This window comes from Argentina anserina, chromosome 3, assembly GCF_933775445.1.
Source record: "Argentina anserina chromosome 3, drPotAnse1.1, whole genome shotgun sequence".
Taxonomy (NCBI): Eukaryota; Viridiplantae; Streptophyta; class Magnoliopsida; order Rosales; family Rosaceae; genus Argentina; species Argentina anserina.
The window spans coordinates 1647001-1666086 of NC_065874.1; the positions used below are offsets into that span (position 1 = coordinate 1647001).

Sequence of the window (19086 nt, forward strand, 5' to 3'; positions counted from 1 at the left end):
TATTTCCATAACCAAATTCTAGTTCAACTGTTCAAGGAGTATCAAATTTAAGCCTTCAAGGTTATGAGTTATGATTACAATCACTATATGAAGTATGATGAGCAATACTGCATGAAATTCCATAACCAAATTCTGAAGCTGCGAGGGTTAAAATATCAAGATCACAACATTTTGCTGCTACGAGTATTAAAAGATCAAGATCATAACAATTTGCTAATTTCATAGTTAAATTTGCACAGCAACCAAACTATACTAGAATCCACCAGCAAATTAGAAAACATTGCAGCACAGAAACATAAGAAATCTCACCAAGAAAAGATTGAAGGATAAAAATCATGAAATATACCTCTGCGGTTTGGGGATCGAGAAGATGAAACGACATGTAACATGTTGTCTTCTTTATGGAATTAAGAAAAAGATATGAGTAGAAGCAAGCACAGTTCTTGCTTATCGCCGAGGAACAAATCAAAGCAATTTTGCCGAAAGCTCTTGTTTGGGCCTGGATTAGTCCAGGGCCTGGTTTTCTCTCTCGGGCCTGATTTTCGTTCTTGTAATTGTTGAATCTTCTGAGCCCAAAGTTGAAAGCGCAACTTTTTTATTCACAGAATTACCGCTGGATCATCTTGACCGAAAGGCCTAAATTGTTGTTTAGAATCGACTGTGGGTTTTTAAAACTTTGCATACATGATTTAGTGCCTTGGAATGTGGTTACATTATCACAGATGGTCATCTTGAACAACTATATCCAAATAATGTTTGTCCGGGGCATTTTGTTTTGATTCCAAACATCATTTTCTCTGATGGTGACTATACTCTATCTTAATCATGTACATGTGGTGATCTATAGTCAATTACTAGATTACAAAGAAAGAAAATGCTTTCATGTTTGTTTTCTGGATGCTTCACTATATAAGAAGTAATAATACAATAAGCTTAGGCCTTTATAGAACAATGCTAGCTAGCCAGAGTTGATCATATTTCCAAGTGTTAGAGCAAGGTGGCCTGCCATGCTCATCACCGTCCATAGTTTACATTCTGAACTCCGATGGCCTTCCCGACCAAAATAAAACTTGCGTTCTTTCTTGCTTTTATGTTCTGGTTTTTGAGGCTGTGTCCTTCGCAGATGATCTTAACAATTGAATAAGCAGGGGTGAAGTTGAAATTAAGTTGAATTCAGGTACTAGTCCAACAAATATACCATCAAATCAAGAAAGTATAGCATAAGAAGCTCACTACGTACTGTGAGTTCAGCCAAGGCTTTTCAATTTCCAACAACATTCGAGCTAAGCTAGCTGGTTGAAATTGATTAGTCTCAAGGATTATATACTGTTCAGAAATAAGTACCAACCTACCAACCAGCTGCTGTTAATAATTGTGTTTGTGTATCATTGTGTTTGTGTCCCTTGTGTTTATGTGCAAAGAATGCACATGCATCTCTGATCTTGTACTACAAACACTTCGGAGTTTTTAGAGCTACTACAGTACTACGTACTACTTCTCATGTCGCTTTTCGACAAAGATGTTACAAATATCATGTTGATGAACACCACTTCTCTTTTTAACACGGTTGCTGCTAATCTCTGTTGAAGGACTTTTCCCGCCAACAATGTAGTACTTACTCCATGCTTTTGTTCTGGATTGACAAGGAAATACTTGTTCTTTTGTCAATTAATCAATTATACATTCCCCTTTCACCAAAGCACTCGTATTGTTATTGAAGCATGCAATTTCAACTCGTTGTTTTCCCAAGCAAATTTTGGTTAATTTGTTCGGTTGTGTTCGGCTTAACTTCTTAATTATTTGCCGAACACATTGTTTTCTAAGAGTAATTATATATTATGTATATCCGGAACACCATGTGGCACTGTCATGTGGTATACACAGCTAATCATATTACGTCATGGTATGGTAAACATACAGGCGTTGAAAGAGAAAAAAAATATTTAAATATAAATAACCAATCAGAAACAAATACAGTAAAAAATAAATCAATAACATTAAAAGTGTCACATAAACTATATACCGAGTGCATAAGATAATTTATTATTTTCTAAACAAAGTTTCACTTGGCTGATTATGTTTGGCTTAATTTTTCTCTTAGATAAATAATTGGCCGAACACCTTGTTCTACACTTTTATGAAGAGAAATAGAAAATGTGTTGACCAAAACAAAGAAAAATGGAAAAACATATAGCGAGGCATGCACCTTCATTAGTAGATTGTCCCAACTGTTCTGAGAACAGAAGGATAAGCTAGCTAGTACGTACTACAATCTAATACTGAGTATCCTTCTTCTAGTCCGCTTCAAACGATAACACCCAACAAAATGTTTGGCCGGCAGCTTTCTGGTTCGGAGTGGGGACAGTTATTATATGGAATCTAGACTTAGACAAGAAATTAAAATTTTGATGAATCAACTAACAATGTTGAACATGATGAGAAGAAACCAGGAACCTATTTTCACTTGTACAAAAACCATTCAATCTACGTCGCTTGCTGTCTCTCTTCTCTACCACCATTACGCTACTAGTACCGGGATCAGTATATGCTGCAGTCGCAGCTGCGGTGGCGGTAGTGGTGACAGCAGTGCTATTAACCTCGCTTTCAGAGCTAGAGAACTGACGATTGTCCAGCACGCTCATTGGGGTTCTAGTTGTGCATGACAAGGTATCTAAAACTGAGTCACACCCTTCATGCACTATCATTTCTTGCATTAGGTTCAAGCATTTAAACAAACTCTCCTGCAATTAGACCAACTTGTTAAGTAGCGTATGTACGTTAAGAATTATTTTCTTCTCTTCAGATTGACAGTGTACTCACTTTATTTACATACGGGCAAGATGATATTGTAACCTTTACGCTAGGAAACTGCAATGGGAGAAGTTCATAACTTGCAGATAGAACTGCTGATGCTGCAATTATCGATGGTTTAAACTCAACGAATTTGATTTCTGTAACCAAAAACAAAACCAAAGTTTAGGGAGTTAGTTTACTTATAGTGATTAATATTGAAGAGATAGGTATTTAGGTTTAAATTTGTAGTAGTAGTACTGGTATGGGCATTGAAGATGACATCTGAAGCTCGACTTTTGAGGGCTTGAGTGAGTGGTCGCTCATTTATGTCCACCAAAGTGACAAAGAAATGTAGAAAGGAGAATGGAGTTATTGATCTCATCCTCCAATTTAATGTGTCGAGAATCACAAGCTCCATTCTGTTAATAGTTTGCGCCTCAAACCTGAAACCTTCTTCTCTATTCTGTTTCAAATATGACTATGAGTTCCTACGCAACTTAGGTACTTATAGCATAGTGTATGGAACGCCGGAGAAAGCCATACTCGGTTTTCTACAGTTAAATCAAGCGACAAAACCGCAGTGTGGCACACTCCGAGTATCCATTTAAGTCGTTATTCTCATTAAAGTTGAAAAAAAACTTAGGCTATTTAGTTTCATTACCGGAAAATTAGAGAATGAGAAGGATGTGTTCCTCATTTTTGAAGCTAAAGACAGGCAGGCAACTTCAACTAGTCTTGCAACCCAAGGCTTTCCTTGCTGCAATGCAAATGATGAAATTATACTAAGATGTGATATCTTGGAACTTTAAGGTTCGACAAAAACTATATGTTCAACATCGACTTCTTTAACTACTTACCGGAATGTTTTGCCTGGAAATGAACCGATCCAGGTAGTTGATGGCAAGGTACGAAATGAAAGGGTCAAGTTTGCAGGAATACTGCGCCTGAAAACACATAAAAGACAAGTACTTACGACCAATGTCCAAAAACACTGAGAAGAAACAGAGTACCAGTAACATAATTATATCTGTTGTGGTCATAAAGAACAGTTCTAGTATATTGCCTCTTAGAAATGCTTCAAATAGAGAACAATCACAGTAGTAACTAATTTACTCGGTGACAGATTACTTGTATTTCACTTTAGAGAATATACAATAGCTTCAATTTACCTGTAAAAACAGAGAAATGGCCTCGAGTCGAAATGAGCAGCAGAAATCCGAGTGTATGGAGCTGGTTAAGAAGTTCTGTGAGGGCATGTGATCTGTTTCGGAGGCAAAAATCTCCGGGATAGAATCTGGGTTATGTTCTTCAAGATCAATGAGCTCCATTTTCGACTTGTTAGGAGTGATTGATGAGGAGTTGAGGAAATGGGAGCAGAAGTTGTTAAGAGGAAGAGAGAAATGATGATGGGAAAGAGAAGCTTCGTATTCTGTGCTGATAAAAAGAAAGTGTCGAGTCTTCTTCTCACCTTCAATATTTCTCTGCAGCACCATTAACTTATATGCATGTTGGTCCCTTTTAATTTCCTCACTCTCGTTGGAAAAGAAAACAGGATAACTTAGGTTAAAGCCTTTAACGCTTCTGATATTAAAAGACCATAGATTGTTCTCTTAAATAGACTCCCATTTGAGAACATCATGTGTCTCTGGCCAGGCGGTCAGTCTTACCTATTGTCATGTCAAAGTTTAACTGTGCAATCTAAAAGTTAAAGTTCCTGCGAATTATATCACGAATTAATGTATCTATATGAAAATTATGTAATTTTTTTACTTGTTATAATTCGAAAAATAACTTTAGTTGTGTAACGAGAATAATCAGATTTACTTTCGAATCCAATACGCAATTGTATGAAGGGTTGTGACAAACCCTAAAGTCCTAAACCCTAATCCACCAAGGCACCAATAACTACGTAGCCTACTTACTTAATTTACTAGCTCATCCTCAAAGAATCACATCAATCCTAAACTGGCTCTAAAGAAAGACACTTTCCCCCTTAAATGTTGGATCTAGTTTGTCGCCTTCAAGAGTTGCCATGAAATTTGTAAACTAGTTAAACTTGTCAGACTTAACAATTGGAAAAAAAAATGACTGAACCAGCCGAGTCAGAACCATGCTTCTTCTAAATCTAAGGTTCACGTCGAATTTCTTTCATTCTTCTACAGAGTTCCAAGTTGGGTTTAGTATACTAGTACTAGTCAATTGGCTTGCAAAACTTAATCTATTACCAACCTGTTGGGACTACTCATGCAGTCGGATTTGGTGTTTTCTTGATCTAGTGGCGGTAATGAAAACAAACAATCGATCGAATTGAATTGAAATGAAATAATTAACTTCGAATCGAGTCGAACGGTGGGTGAATGATAGATTACGAGCATGCATGGTGCTGCAGAGAAGAAGGACAAGTGGTCCATTTTGTTCACAGTTTTACACAGAGAGAGAGAGATGGAGAGAGATAAAGAGGAGCCATGGAGAGCGGAGACGGAGACAGTTGTGGTTTATATCTTCCTATTTTCCGCGATAAACGCCGGTGACATTTTAACAAAATCCATCGCTAAGTACACTCTACTTGTAGCTGGCAATAAGGCAATGCCATACCACTGTTCCTCTCCCATCCTCCCTTTTATCATGCTTCTCTTTTCAAGAATTTTAGCTCCCATTACCCTATACATCACGGTACTTGGTTCGTAATCGGTTGTTAGCAGCGGGGTTAATAATTTTTACATACGAGAGTTGATGTGCCCGTACAATATTTTTGATAATGAGATAACTCTTCAAGCCATAGGTATAACTATTCATGCCGGATTGAGTTTTTGTTTATCCTCTTTGTTAGAGTTTATCAGACATAAAAGATTAAGTTATTTTGTCTTTCTCTTTTGTTAGTTTGATTTCAATAAATTAAGGACAGTTTGTCCTAAAAAAAGAAGAATGTATATGGCTGTTAGTGTGTTTATTTAAACCCTAATTGCTATGAAAGATGTCCAGAGAGGAAAGACAAATCTTCCACGTTTTGCCTTCAATGTCTTAGCTAAATCTAGGATTCTAGGATACATAGTGTAGCTACCTTCACTAGGATATCTTTCATTAAGTATATATAGTTGGTGGTGTTCTTAATGCATGTACTGAACAATAGTATATATAGATGACTATATATAGTAGTCAATCAACAACGTGTCTCACATATTATTGGGGCAGCTACCCTTTGCTGCAGTCATTTACTTTCACAACCAATTCATCAGAGTTGTCATCAACTGATTCGAAAGTTCATTAATTTTTCTACTGGACCCTAAAGCTATTTGATACTCACCTGAAACTGAAACCAATGGTGAAATCTTTGTAGTCAATTCAATCATATTGAGTCTTCAATTTTCTTTTTTCTCTGCAGAATTGGGGGCCATTTGAGCTTGTGATTCACCTCCTACATGTGACTCACGCTTGTTGCAATAAATTGTATTGACGTAAATTTAAAGTTTGAAGCTGTTTGTATGATATTGAAATGAGTAAAGTGATAAATATGTAAAACCAGAAAACCCCGCACCAAAATGGATGCCAGTTTCATAGAAATTTCTCAGTTGGAGTTTAAACTTTAAACCCCACCACGCAATTCAAAAAGAAATTTTCCAAAACAATGCTGGTTCTGGTTCCTTCCATGTCCGATTTTAACTATCGCAGAAGGCTGATGAAGTGAAAATGGTGTTCTATATATGCGGGAGGAGTACAAAACAGACAGCTAAAGTAGGCTCCCTTCTATTCCATGTAACATTATTAAGCTAGCCCCATGAGACTTCAATGTAAGATGAAGACAAGTATAATATATGGAAGTTGCAAAACAAACCACACAAACAATTCAAATTTAAATTTGTAAAGTATTTTTGTGATCGTAATTATTGGTCTCTTAAAGTTAAAGATGATACGTATATGTGTATGGAAACCGTGATACTGCTTGGTCTTTCCTTGTCATGGCAGGGTGACAGCTTGGGTTCATGTCCTCGTTTTCAATGTGAGGCCTTCTTGTTTAAGTGAATATACATTCTGAACCCTAATAGATGTGGAAGAAAAACTATCTCGGGTGACAATGTTAATGTTTCTTGTTATCTTCTTTGATCAGAAGGAAAGAACTTGAATCTTTTCTTTTTGGGTAGAACTCGGCTCTTCAGATTAACTGATTCATTCCTTTCTTATGGTTATGGCCTTAGGGTTTAGATTGTAGGGTAGTTTTCCGTAGTTATTTGACTAATCTGTGATTATTATTTACTTTAGACGCATATATGTTATGCACATACACAGAATTCTAGCGACTAGTGATTAGAAAGCTATTTATGGCTCATAGGGCATCATATAAAGCATGTACATATATCATACAACCATACAAATATATATGTGTAGTATAAGTTCCTCTACTAATCTCATTAAGGGGTGAAAAAAAATGTAAATCTTGGTGACACATATATCTAAAAGCTAATGGTCATAGTTTACTCAATAATTAGAAGGCCCTAATTAGAAAGGGACTGTGTATATATCAACGCAATAACCGACCAAATTAAAGATTACCATTGAGGCAAGCTCTACTTGCAATTGCATGTCAGATGTCATGATCGAATCTAGAAGTCCTTGTGTCATACATTAATCAGCTAGAGTATCATGAGTAATACATTTGTTTAACTAAATCTAGGAGATTAAGAAACATTAGAGAATGCCAAATTTATTGACTAATGCATGTGCTAAATTTAATTAACTGAAACGAATACAGAAGCTGTAGAGACAAACATTTATCAAGTTGCAGAAGCAGACTGTTCCAGATTAGTGAACTTTGAGCCTCTCATTCTACATAGATATAGGAGGATAGCAGCAGATCGATTCAGATCTGCTAGTGACTATCGATCGATCGGAGATGAAGCAAGCTAGGTAGCTGTAGTCCAAAAAAGTAGCATTCCGCACTGCTCGCATTGTCCCTAACCCGATCAAATAATTCTTCACATCAATGTGCAAAAATGCATGTTTTGCCAAGTTAAGGCAGGGTCCATATACTTTACCTACGTACGTACTCCATCTTCACGGGCTCGGATAAACTTAGCTAGTCATTCTAAATCTTCATATCAGTCAATTCCAAAATCTCCAGAAACCCGACCACTTTAGTTTGCAATTGGCTAGATACGATTCAAACTTTGGGTTACACACGTTGCGTTACTGTATACAGATATGAAAAATTCGATGAAAGAGACATATATGCAATTATGTGATGGAGCTAGACAAAGAGGTATTTATGTATATAATGTTGGAAATGTTCCTTCTATGTTTATCTTTGATGTGGCTCGTAGGCCAGCAATCCCAGCATCCTTCTCTTTTCCTTAATTTGCAGTTGCCTTGCTTTCCTAGTTACTGTCTTCTTCTCTGTCTGCTCTGCTTTGTTGGAGATTTGGAATCCGCTGGCAGTGGCATATAGGTATTATATGAATACGAATACTGTGAATACACATTCTGTGTCGACGTTAATTAGGGTTTAGAAATTAAGCATTGGTGCAAGAGAAAGCAATCTTATAAAGCTTAGATCATGAAAACAAACGCAGATGCTGCATGCATGCTGCGATGTACCTTTAATTATTATATATTTGGATTCATCATCGACTTGAACACCAGTCAATTTCCACTTTTCTCTTTCCCTTTTTTCTCAGCTGCGCGCCCCAGCTTCGATCTTTGAAGAGGGTTGGTTTCATTAGCCGACCGACAATCTCACACAAGTTCACAAACGAGCTAGTTAGTGTTAGAATTATTGAATAAGAGGTAGAGGTGCTATGCCCCAAGTTACCTTTGTTTGTTGAAGATAAGATATTGTGCATGTAGTTGGACGAGCGAGTCACATGATGGGACGTTGTAACTTCTTATTATGAGACTCGTCCAACAAAGACGTTCTAAATTCTAGTGTCGAACCTCTTGCTTTTCAAATTACTGATAAGATATGATGGTAGAAGAGTTGTGAAAGATCGATATGGCAATGTCATTGCCATGCAATCCTATATGAACAATGTGTGAACGCCACGTGAACAAATGGTTCATGTCATTTTGGACCAATTGTGTAAGAGATAGCCAAGATTCCGGTGGGCCTTCTGCACTTAAAAAAGACAAAATCATGAATAATGAGAGAAAGATGCCGGAGACAAATTTTTGGCGCCCATATATTCAACCTCATAATACTACTACTTTCTTAACAAAACATGTGACATTTCCTTTCGCTTCATGGACGACCAAAAGAATTGTAGTTGTCTTTAGGAGTTTCTTGGCCCAAATAAATGTCGGGAACCTCTGGGCCTAATAGCTCAGAGAGCAAATTTATGAGTCCAACTGATAGAGACGACCGTCCATACTCCACCGGACCACCATTATAGATTTATAGACGTCATAAGGGGAACAACCGAAGCGCTCACTCAGACAGCTAGCGTTTTGATATTTCATATCAAAACAGTGATAAACAAAAACCAACTCAACAATAAATCGGTGAATTATATTTAATTGTACGGTGACTTTTGAGATTAAAACCCGACACATTAAAATATCTCGAGTTATGAAAATACAGGTACAATGGTGAACAATGGTTCACACTTGTCACTGAGTCACTCGATCATCTAGGATGCAAAATCTGGGAAATAGTATTCATTCTCATCAAATAGTGACTTGGTTACACCACAGAAGCGAAGTTTTTAGCTTTACTTTGGAATACTTCTATAGACCATACACGATACATCGACATCTAACTGATGTAAAATCCATCCTAATAAATTTGAGTTTCGTCACAAGAAAACTTCTACTAACAAGGAGATTGAAAGATCATATAACTTTTTTGTCGACAATGTCCAATGAGGCAAACCGATGGCAAGTATCAAGGCTAGTAAAAGTTCAACACTTCGCATTTTAGACTTATTTACCAGCATAAAGCATCGTACAATGCTGTAATATATTAAGCTTAATTTCTTGGGCCTAATGCAAATAAACCTCTGTGAGAAATGAATATATTCTCAAGCAAGCTCCCAAATTACTATAGTTTTTTCTTGTTTTCTTTTTCCAAATTTGACATGTAAAAGCTAAAAAGAGACTTCACAAACCAATGTTGATTGAGATCCAAGGAAACCCCAAAACAAGTTACTTACATGAACCCCAAGCACAAATCACACACAATAAGTCAATAACCATAGAAGTGAATAGCCATGAGAAACCAAAGCTACCTGCATTGTCAAGAAGCATTCGGGGCGCGACCCGCATTGACATCCGATCCATTTCCATGCCATTCTTCCCCGGATTGGGCCACCATTGCCGGATTATAAGGCGGAACAACACCACCATTCCTCACCCCATAGTACACCTGCTGGTTCACTCCATCACTAACAACTCTACCCGACATGTCATACTGCTCCATTCCCGCAACGGGCCTTAACCCTCCACCATAAACCTGGCCCATACCCGGTATCTGGTTATGGTACCCGACTGGTATCTGACCCGGTATAGCCTGGTACTGCTGAGGCATATACGGTGTCCGTATCTGAACCGGCTGGACTGGCACGTTAGCCGGTTGAACCGGAGCTGGGTAATAATAAACCGGCACTGATCGCACCACATGACCTGGATAGTTCGGGTCCTGGATATATTGCAACCCGGGATTACCTGGATTACCCGAAAACCCTGTTGCTTGTGACACAGGCAACTCCGCCGCCGTCTCTGCAAACACCTCCGCCTGATTCTCCTTCGTCTCCGGCTTCGGCTCAGGTTTGGTCTTCACCGGCGGGAGGTTCGGAATTGAGGGAACTGACGACGTGGAGCAAAACGGCGAGGAGATAACCGGAGCAGGAGAACCCGGGTCCGAAGCCGAGACGTTGTCTTGTAAGACCCCGTGTCGAGTCTTCGGTCTGAACTCGCCGCCGCGGTTGTGGATGTTGTCGTCGGAGTTGTCCAGCCCGAAGAGATAGTCGGGAACTTCGGAGAGAATCGAGGAGACCTCGGAGCGGCCGCGCTCGAGAAGGAGCGAGTTGTTCGACGCGCCGCTGTTGAGCGCGTCGAGGAACCAGTGCTCGCGCTTAGCCGAGCCGTCGAGGAGGGAGCTGATGCTGGAAGTTCGGGAGGTTGAATCGTCGCCTTTGGGGAAGAGAAAGAGACGGAGCCGAGCGGCTTTGGGGTTTTGATTCTGTGTGACGCGGTCGTACTCATCCATCATGTTCTCGACGTCCTCGTCCGTCGTCACCGAGATCAACGCGTCCAGGTCCTCGTTGGGAAGCTGGTACTTAACCGTCACGTTACTCAGTCCTGCAAATTAAACCTGTTAAAATCAAAGTCAACGTGAACGCAACGACGACATCGTGTTGAGTTTTGTTGAGTTGGCTTGCCTGAGAGTTTGGACAGTTTTGAGAGGAGGGAGGAGTAAGTGGTGGCGCGTTGCACGGCGACAATTCGGGTGTCACCGCCGACGTAACGGAGTTGGTTATCGTGGGGGCGGGGTAGGATCTTCCCGCCGAAGCTGCACATGAAGCGTACACGTGTCTGATCGTTGGAGGGGTGGTCCGATCGCGGAGTGGAGGCGACGGAGTCGGTGTCCAGCTCGGAAGGGTGGAGTGACGCCATTCTCCGAGGGTGACCTGTTTCTCTGCAACAACAGAAAGTTTATGAAGCGTCAGTTTTTTTAGGTTTAGTGTTGTGGAATGACTCGTAGTTTGGAGCGACATGTCGTTTTGTGAGGGATAGGAATGTCTGCTTGTACTTTGGATTTTGATTCTTGCGTCTGTGATGAACTCTACGTCACAGTCGGGCTTTCTTGGCCTTAACGTAATTTAATAATTTATCAACTTAATTTCGACATTAAGTATAATGATGCTAGTTTTGCCGTTGAACATGGATATAACTGTGTTTCCTATAATGCAATTATTGTGTCATATTCTATGAGACAGCTAGCTGCATTAAGCTAAGAAGATAATTATGCATTAAGCATACTTACTAGACTAATCGAAATCCAATTGGGGTAAAGAAGATACTAGTCTAGAGAATCTAGATCTTCATATCTTCAATTATTCGATGATAATGAAGAAGATCAACACCGTGATCACAAATCAGAACACCATTACTTCTAAGTTTTATTATAAGAAATCAAAACCAACGCTCATCATGATAAGCTTCCAACGTAACTGAATCCATATCTCATATAGCACAAACTGAAATTGACATAAAGAAAGAACTAATTCTGATTCGAATTCGAGAATGAACTACGTACTACGATAACTTACTTGTAAACTGCAGAGGATATCGGGCCTTGAAGATTTCTTTCTCGGCGATCCTCCCCTGTTATGATCGGAGCTAAGCCGTCTCCGATCGCAGAGAGAGAAAGAAGAGGGCGGAGATTTGATCGAAGCAGAGAGAGAGTAGTAGGTGAGGTGAGGTGAGGTGAGGGGTTGAGGCTTTCGATCGGTGAAAGTGGGCAAATATGGTTTAAAAGGCCGGTGACGTGGGGGCCAGTTGGGCTTGTCTGATTGTAAAGGGCAACGTGGCGATTTGTCATCACCTTGTCCTGGGTCCCTGGGAGAATGCTAGTCCCACTGCTTAGCTAAATGATGCGCTCACTGTCCAATCACAGGAGGGAGCTGCATGAGGAAGCATTTTATAAAGAGGGAAGCATTTTTGAAATCTAAAGGCTTAATTAGTTCCATTTAAGTGTATGTGACATTGATGGGTTAATGTAAATAGATGCATGGTTATCTGGTTATGAGGATTGAGTTTTGAGGCTTGTGGATACAGTGGACTGATTCCTCAGTATTGCCAAAATTGTTTTGCTTTCAATTGTGTTTGGATTTGGATGAATTTCAATGTGTAAAAAATTATAATAGCTTAGAAATCTATTGTGTAATTCAATTTGGTGAAACATTTATACATGAACTCGAAGAATGTGTATTATGTCGCAATATAATTTCACCCGCGATAAGGTAGTGCTTGTAACTATTATTCGTGCATTCGTATGATGATCATGATCATCCCCCCTCCCCCACCCCTTTCTCGATTCTTCGAAACGAAAACCAATTATACTTAAATGAATTTTCCGGACAGGGATCTTATGAGTATTATAGAATACCAGTCTGTGTCTTACAGCAAGTTGGGAAATGATTAAAGGGACGTTTATGGTTATTTCTAACTTGGGCGGTGAGATGGAGACGTTTTAAAGTGCCTTGTATCACATCATCATAAAACAAAATATAAGACTTTGATTAAGCTAACGCACTCATTAGTTCATCTTAAAATCACCTACCGGATACCACATCTACTCTTCATAATTGATCTTACATCTATCAAAATGAAGCTTTATGAGACAAACAATATATATAATAGAGCAATGAAAGTTCATGCGTTCAATGTCTAGCTAGTTTCAAATCTGATCATGTTTACAATTCCTTATAGTTCTACCTCATCTTCCACATTTCTTGTTCAAATGCAACAGATGGTTGAACATATCCCAGCTGTTGCTCCTATACTAAAGAAATCATTAAATCAAACACTTTGCACCAAAGCTAACATTAATCTAGATAATAGATATCATTGGATTCGAATAAAATATGTATTGGTACAGTAGGTGACCTCTTTTTTTTTAAAGAATTTGGAATCTAGTCTAGCTAAGAAACCACGTCTGATTCTATTTATTTAAAAATAAAAAACATAATAAGGAGGGCTAAACAGCAGGTGACCTCAAGTTGTGTGGGCATGTCGATCACATCTAGCCAATACAATAGTCCTCGTTAGTTGATTTGGTTATGACCTTTCAATTTTCGAATACAAAATAAGATAGGTTCAGATTGTATTTAGAGGCATTTGAAGATACATATACCGATATACGTACACCAAATCCACATCAACGTAATCAAACAAATGGGCTTTGTAATTTGCGAGGATGCATATGCGGTGTTTGGAGATCACAGACTTTCCTAGCTTCAGGCCACATTTGATTCTCTTAAACTTTGGGTTGGCCACTTCTCAAATGAGCTCATCATCTATAAGTCAGACCGTTAGATCAACGCGAGTGCATCACTTTATGATTATAACCATGTTTACTGTTTAGATTAACCCATATGTAAATTGTTTAGATTAACGCATTAACCCGTTGCTCATAAGTCCATTGTGAACAATTGACATGCAAGGATCAACGTGTTTATAGTTTACTTACTCGAATAACTCTTAAATTTTCTTTACAATTGTTTGCCTTAAGTCGTAATGACCGGATGACTAGTGTACATTGATTTCTACGTGCGATCTGTTAAAAACTAAAAACATGAGAAATCACTTTCAAATAGTTAGTGCTTGTTGTGAAAGATTGATCTTCTAACTATGGTTGTCATTATTTCGTCCAAGGTATACGGTAGTAGCTAGCTGGGTTGATCATTTGGGCGCTCATACCTTAGCGATCAAGCTATGTTCATAAATCATGAGTCAGCCCTTTTCTCCGTTCAGTCCTACGGATTTGCTTGAGGAATTCAACCATTTCAACGTAATAAACCTTCCACCGCACTTTCAGATTTTACTAGGAATCAGTAGCTGGTATACAATATTGGACTCAATAAATGTCACCTCAAGTCTCACTCTTTAAATTCATCTACTCCATCTTGCCATGACTTTGGTTTCTTCAAATGTGATCGGAGAAAAATGAGGTTTGGACTCGAGTTATCAAGCATTCCCACATCCAAAGGGAAAACAACACGAAATTTGGGGAGGCTGATCATCCACTTGCTAATCATTTGTAAATTTTGAAGGCAATCCCTTTCCAAACCTTTTGACCTCTACTTGATCTTGATAGGTATATAAGCATCCAAACATAATCGACTCATATCATCAAACATAATTTATATCAATTAAAAGTTTTCCACTACAGGTTTGTTCTTGGGTCTTTGAGCCCCTTCTTTCCTAAAAAAAAAACATTGTAAATGAGAAACTATAAAACACCCCTCATGTTAATCATGGTGTTAATGCAAATGCTTTATTGATCATGGCTTTATTGATTATGATTAGCTATGGAAAAGTTGGAAGAAACCCTACCAGCACCAATGCACCATTATATCATCTACAGTATATAGTTATGGTAATGATACACATCCCAATAAAAGCTTTGCATACAGCCTACTGTGCACACCTACCATCCTGCCCATCCCTCAATTATAGAAATCGAAATTAATTAGCACATATGATATCTTAACCTTAGAGTAATTATACCACGTTAGGATTAATCGCCGATATATATGCTCACAAGTATCATGATATCTTTGTAGTAGTTTCCTGGTGAAATGTATTTCTAGTTGATGATTTCCTTACAAAAACAAAAAAACAAATTAATTACATGATCGTGAATCTTCTTTATTAGATAATTTAGATTCTTGGAATCTCTTTTTTTATTCAAAGAATTTCCACAAAAAAGAATTTTCACAAAACAGCTTTTAGTTTAATGAAATGCATATCCTTACTTATATTTTTGATTCCATGACTTTAGGGTATATGTCTTTTGATCAATAATTTAGGTTGTGGACTCCAAGATTCGTGATATATTGCCGGATATGATTTACCAGTTTTAATTTTTTTTTTCAAGAAATAGTCCAAGAATTCTTAATTGATTGACATACCTCTTGGGTTTGTTTAGGCAATTCTAGATCCGAATTACAATCAAAGAAGGATTCTGTATAGAAAATTAAAACCTTGCTGTTTATGGAAGAAACCAAATTAGAATTACGTCCATTTGGTGTCACACTCTCATCTCCCCACTAGAAATAGAGTTCTTTGTCACAACAATTTGCATACTACTCAAAGTCTGAAAGTTAACCTCTCTTTGAGGATTCTCTTCTTTGTTTCTCTCCACTTGCCAATTAGTCATTCCTCTGTTCTCACCAAAAATCAGCATCACTGGCTTCTCAGGCAAAACCCTTTAACCTTTCTTCTTTTTCTTCTACTCTCTACTTTTCAATACTCCATTGCTGCATGTCACTATTTTCTTTTGCTTTCACAGTACTTTACATACCTCCATAAATATGCAATCTTTTCTGTGTGCTAAATATGTTTCTCAAGGTTTTATCTTTTAGTATTTTATATATGCCAGTGAGGGTCCTTGCTTTGCTTCTGTCTTCTGGCATTGGGTTTATATATTGCTCCTTATAGTCGATATCTGCTGTCATGTTTTTGGGTTGTGATCAGCTCTGATACTTATTCTTGTTTCTGAGTATTGTAAACCCAGTTGCATATTTCAGTCAGCTCTATATACATAACCCAGGTAATAGAACAATTGAGATTGTTGTCTGCTGGGTCTTTGTTTTCAATTGCATCTGACTTTCAGATTGTCCAATCTCAGCAAGAGTCGTAATTTGAGTCGAATAATTGTCAAGTTTTTCTAGCCTATATGATATTTATATAACACTGTGCTGGAGTTGGAGCCATGACTGAAGTAGATGGGATCAAGGCTCCGGAGAAGCTTGAGGTTTGTGCTTAAAGCATTGAACTTTATTTCATTGAATGAGCTATGAGACTGTGAAATTTCTCGCCCAGGCTTTGTGTTTTCCAAATTTCAAACTTAATTTCATTACTGCAATATGCAGGGGCATTTTAAAGCTATGGCAATATGTTGGCTCCTGGGACTAGGGTCCTTAGTCGCATGGAACAGTGTTCTGACCATAGGAGATTACTATGGAATATTGTTTCCGGTAAGCAGCACGTGTCCAGTACTTGTCTAGAGCTCAGATTCAATTATGTAAACAAATTAGTCATCAAGTTCGATTTTCATTGCCCTTCTGAGATTGCAAGGCTGCATGAAAAAGAAACAGGAATTATGATACTGAAACCTTAATGTCTGATGCACTTTGAATTTATTTTTTTGGGCAGAATTACCATCCTTCAAGGGTTCTCACCCTCGTTTATCAACCATTTGCATTTATCTCTATGGGAATACTAGCATACAAGGAAGCAACCGTCAATACCAGAAAGAGGATCTTAGTTGGATACTTCCTCTTCTTTGTTGGTACCTTGATGATGATAGTAGTAAGTATTACTGCCTACATTCGGTTCATCACGGTTTCTATGGCTTCATTCATATAACTTTCTCCTTTACAATAATAGGTGGATGTTGCTGCATCCGGCGGCGGAGGAATTGGACCTTATATTGGTATATGTGCAATGGTTGGTGTATTTGGGGTTGCGGATGGCCATGTTCAGGGTGGAGTCATTGGTGATTTATCCTTGATGCGCCCTGAATTCATGCAGGTTTGCTGACAGCTTAGAGCCTAGTAACTTCATTTTTGTTGACTTGTTTTTGTTGTTAAAGGTTTAACTTCTTATTCTTCTTTTGCAGTCTTTCTTTGCTGGCTTGGCTGCATCAGGTGCTCTAACCTCGGCCTTGAGGCTGATTACAAGGGCTGCCTTTGAGAAGTATCATAATGGTCTTCGCAAGGGAGCATGTATGTTGATCTCTTATGAGACAGGATATCGTTTTCCTTCAGTCCATATCTGTTCTTATATTGTGGTAAAAGAATTTCAAAAATGATAATGCAAGTGAGTTTGTGATACTGTATACTTTTATTGACTCTTTCTTGATTTTGCAGTGATGTTCTTGGCCCTTTCCACATTCATCGAGTTCTTGTGCATATATATGTATGCAAGCTACTTCTCCAAGTTACCTATAGTAAAGTACTACCGCTCAAAGGCAGCCTATGAAGGCTCCAAAACTGTAATGGCTGATCTTGCTGCTGGTGGAATCCAAACACAAGTAGACATAGAAGTAATGCATAACTTTAATCTGACACCAAATATTATTTTGATCTCCGTTAGTGCATTCTTGAGGACTCACTGCAACTACTAAGAAATTTCACATTTTCACAGGCAATTCCACAACGATTGACCACCAAGCAACTATTCATTCAGAATTATGATTATGCACTCGGCTTGTTTCTGATATATGCACTGACATTATCGATCTTCCCTGGTTTCCTTTTTGAAAACACCGGAGAACACAAATTGGGCACATGGTAAGTCTCACTACTTTCATTCCCTGAATTGTTATTTTAACTTTGTGACACTAATGAGTATGATTCGTATAGAACTGTTCTCGTACATTTATAATATAAGAACTAAATTGGCTGGTGGTGTACTCTCAGGTATCCCCTTGTTCTGATTGCAATGTACAATGTGTTGGATCTAATATCAAGATACACACCACTTATACCATGCTTGAAGATTGAAAACAGAAAGGGCCTCATGATCGCAATTGGACTGCGTTTTCTCTTTGTTCCTGCATTCTACTTCACAGCAAAATATGCTGACCAAGGTTGGATGATCCTGCTCACCTCATTGTTGGGTTTTACCAATGGTCATCTTACTGTTTGTCTCATGACAGTGGCACCGAAAGGTTACACGGTAAATACTATTATTTCACAAACTTCACTGAATAGAATGACTGTTGTCTCGTGACCAATTGCTGATACATTTTTGTTGGCTACTTTGATTTGCAGGGACCTGAGCAGAATGCCTTGGGCAATGTCCTTGCTTTCTGTCTTATGTGTGGCATATTTGCTGGGGTTCTACTTGATTGGTTGTGGATCATTGGCAATGGTAAATTTTGAAAAGCCAAATGAGGAAATAAAGTTGCTATTGGAATGGTAATCTCATGCTTGGATGAATACCAGAAGGCTATCAAGTGCTGTGCATGTATATTGGTTTTAAGAATACTGGTAGAAAGATTAGATATCTAGATGCTGAATTGTTTGAAGAACTACATGCACTCTTAATTGTAAATAGGTATTTTCAATTTTTATAAGCTCAAATCTCGACCAATTCCACCCAAATCCGATGTACCTGGCCCAGAGGCCCAGATATACATGTCATATTTCTTCAGAAACCAAGACCCTGTTGTTAATGTCACAAGGAGGTTTATGGCAGAGTTTCCACTTTCCAGGCTGCCGCCACCGACCTATCCGTTTTTGGTTTCATCGGCCGATTTCTACGATTAGGAATTTGATACTCCTATGGTGATTAGGAGATCAACCTCGCTCTGGATTACATTGATGCTGTAAATTTAGTGTTTTCTCATGTTAAACAGTTAAAGGATAAATAAGTGAAAAAAAAATCTCAACCAATATGCCACCGCTGTAGTGTTCTAGTGAACATTGGTGCTTTAGGTGTCAATCACCTGGGGGATCCATTTGGAGGCTTCGCTTGTGTTCTTGCTCACAGCTCACATCTTAGCTATTAGTCCTTGATGAACAACAACACCAACATCAGTTTGGCTAGCCAAAACCATTAGGCATTCCAAAC

The 19086-nt window shown here is 38.5% G+C and overlaps 2 protein-coding genes and 1 pseudogene across 3 annotated transcripts; 1 reads left to right on the plus strand and 2 right to left on the minus strand.

Moving 5' to 3' along the window:
* Positions 1 to 2247: 2247 nt before the first annotated feature.
* Positions 2248 to 5462, minus strand: LOC126789582 (putative cyclin-D6-1; annotated as a pseudogene).
* Positions 5463 to 9450: 3988 nt separating this feature from the next.
* Positions 9451 to 12197, minus strand: LOC126786466 (uncharacterized). The gene is made up of 3 exons (XM_050512299.1): positions 12051 to 12197; positions 11160 to 11416; positions 9451 to 11079 (listed from the first exon to the last, which is right to left on the minus strand). Exons 2-3 carry the CDS (start codon positions 11392 to 11394, stop codon positions 10016 to 10018), a joined length of 1299 nt encoding a protein of 432 aa, XP_050368256.1. The 5' UTR covers positions 11395 to 11416; positions 12051 to 12197; the 3' UTR covers positions 9451 to 10015.
* Positions 12198 to 15957: 3760 nt separating this feature from the next.
* LOC126786468 (equilibrative nucleotide transporter 3-like) lies at positions 15958 to 18713 on the plus strand. Of its 2 annotated transcripts, XM_050512301.1 has the most exons (10): positions 15958 to 16056; positions 16208 to 16261; positions 16380 to 16484; positions 16663 to 16818; positions 16897 to 17040; positions 17129 to 17234; positions 17379 to 17554; positions 17656 to 17801; positions 17931 to 18189; positions 18285 to 18713. In XM_050512301.1, exons 2-10 carry the CDS (start codon positions 16220 to 16222, stop codon positions 18393 to 18395), a joined length of 1245 nt encoding a protein of 414 aa, XP_050368258.1. In that variant the 5' UTR covers positions 15958 to 16056; positions 16208 to 16219; the 3' UTR covers positions 18396 to 18713. The 2 variants fall into 2 exon arrangements, with proteins under 2 accessions (XP_050368258.1, XP_050368259.1); XM_050512302.1 differs by lacking the exons at positions 15958 to 16056; positions 16208 to 16261 and having other exon boundaries at positions 16404 to 16484; positions 16733 to 16818.
* Positions 18714 to 19086: the final 373 nt, after the last annotated feature.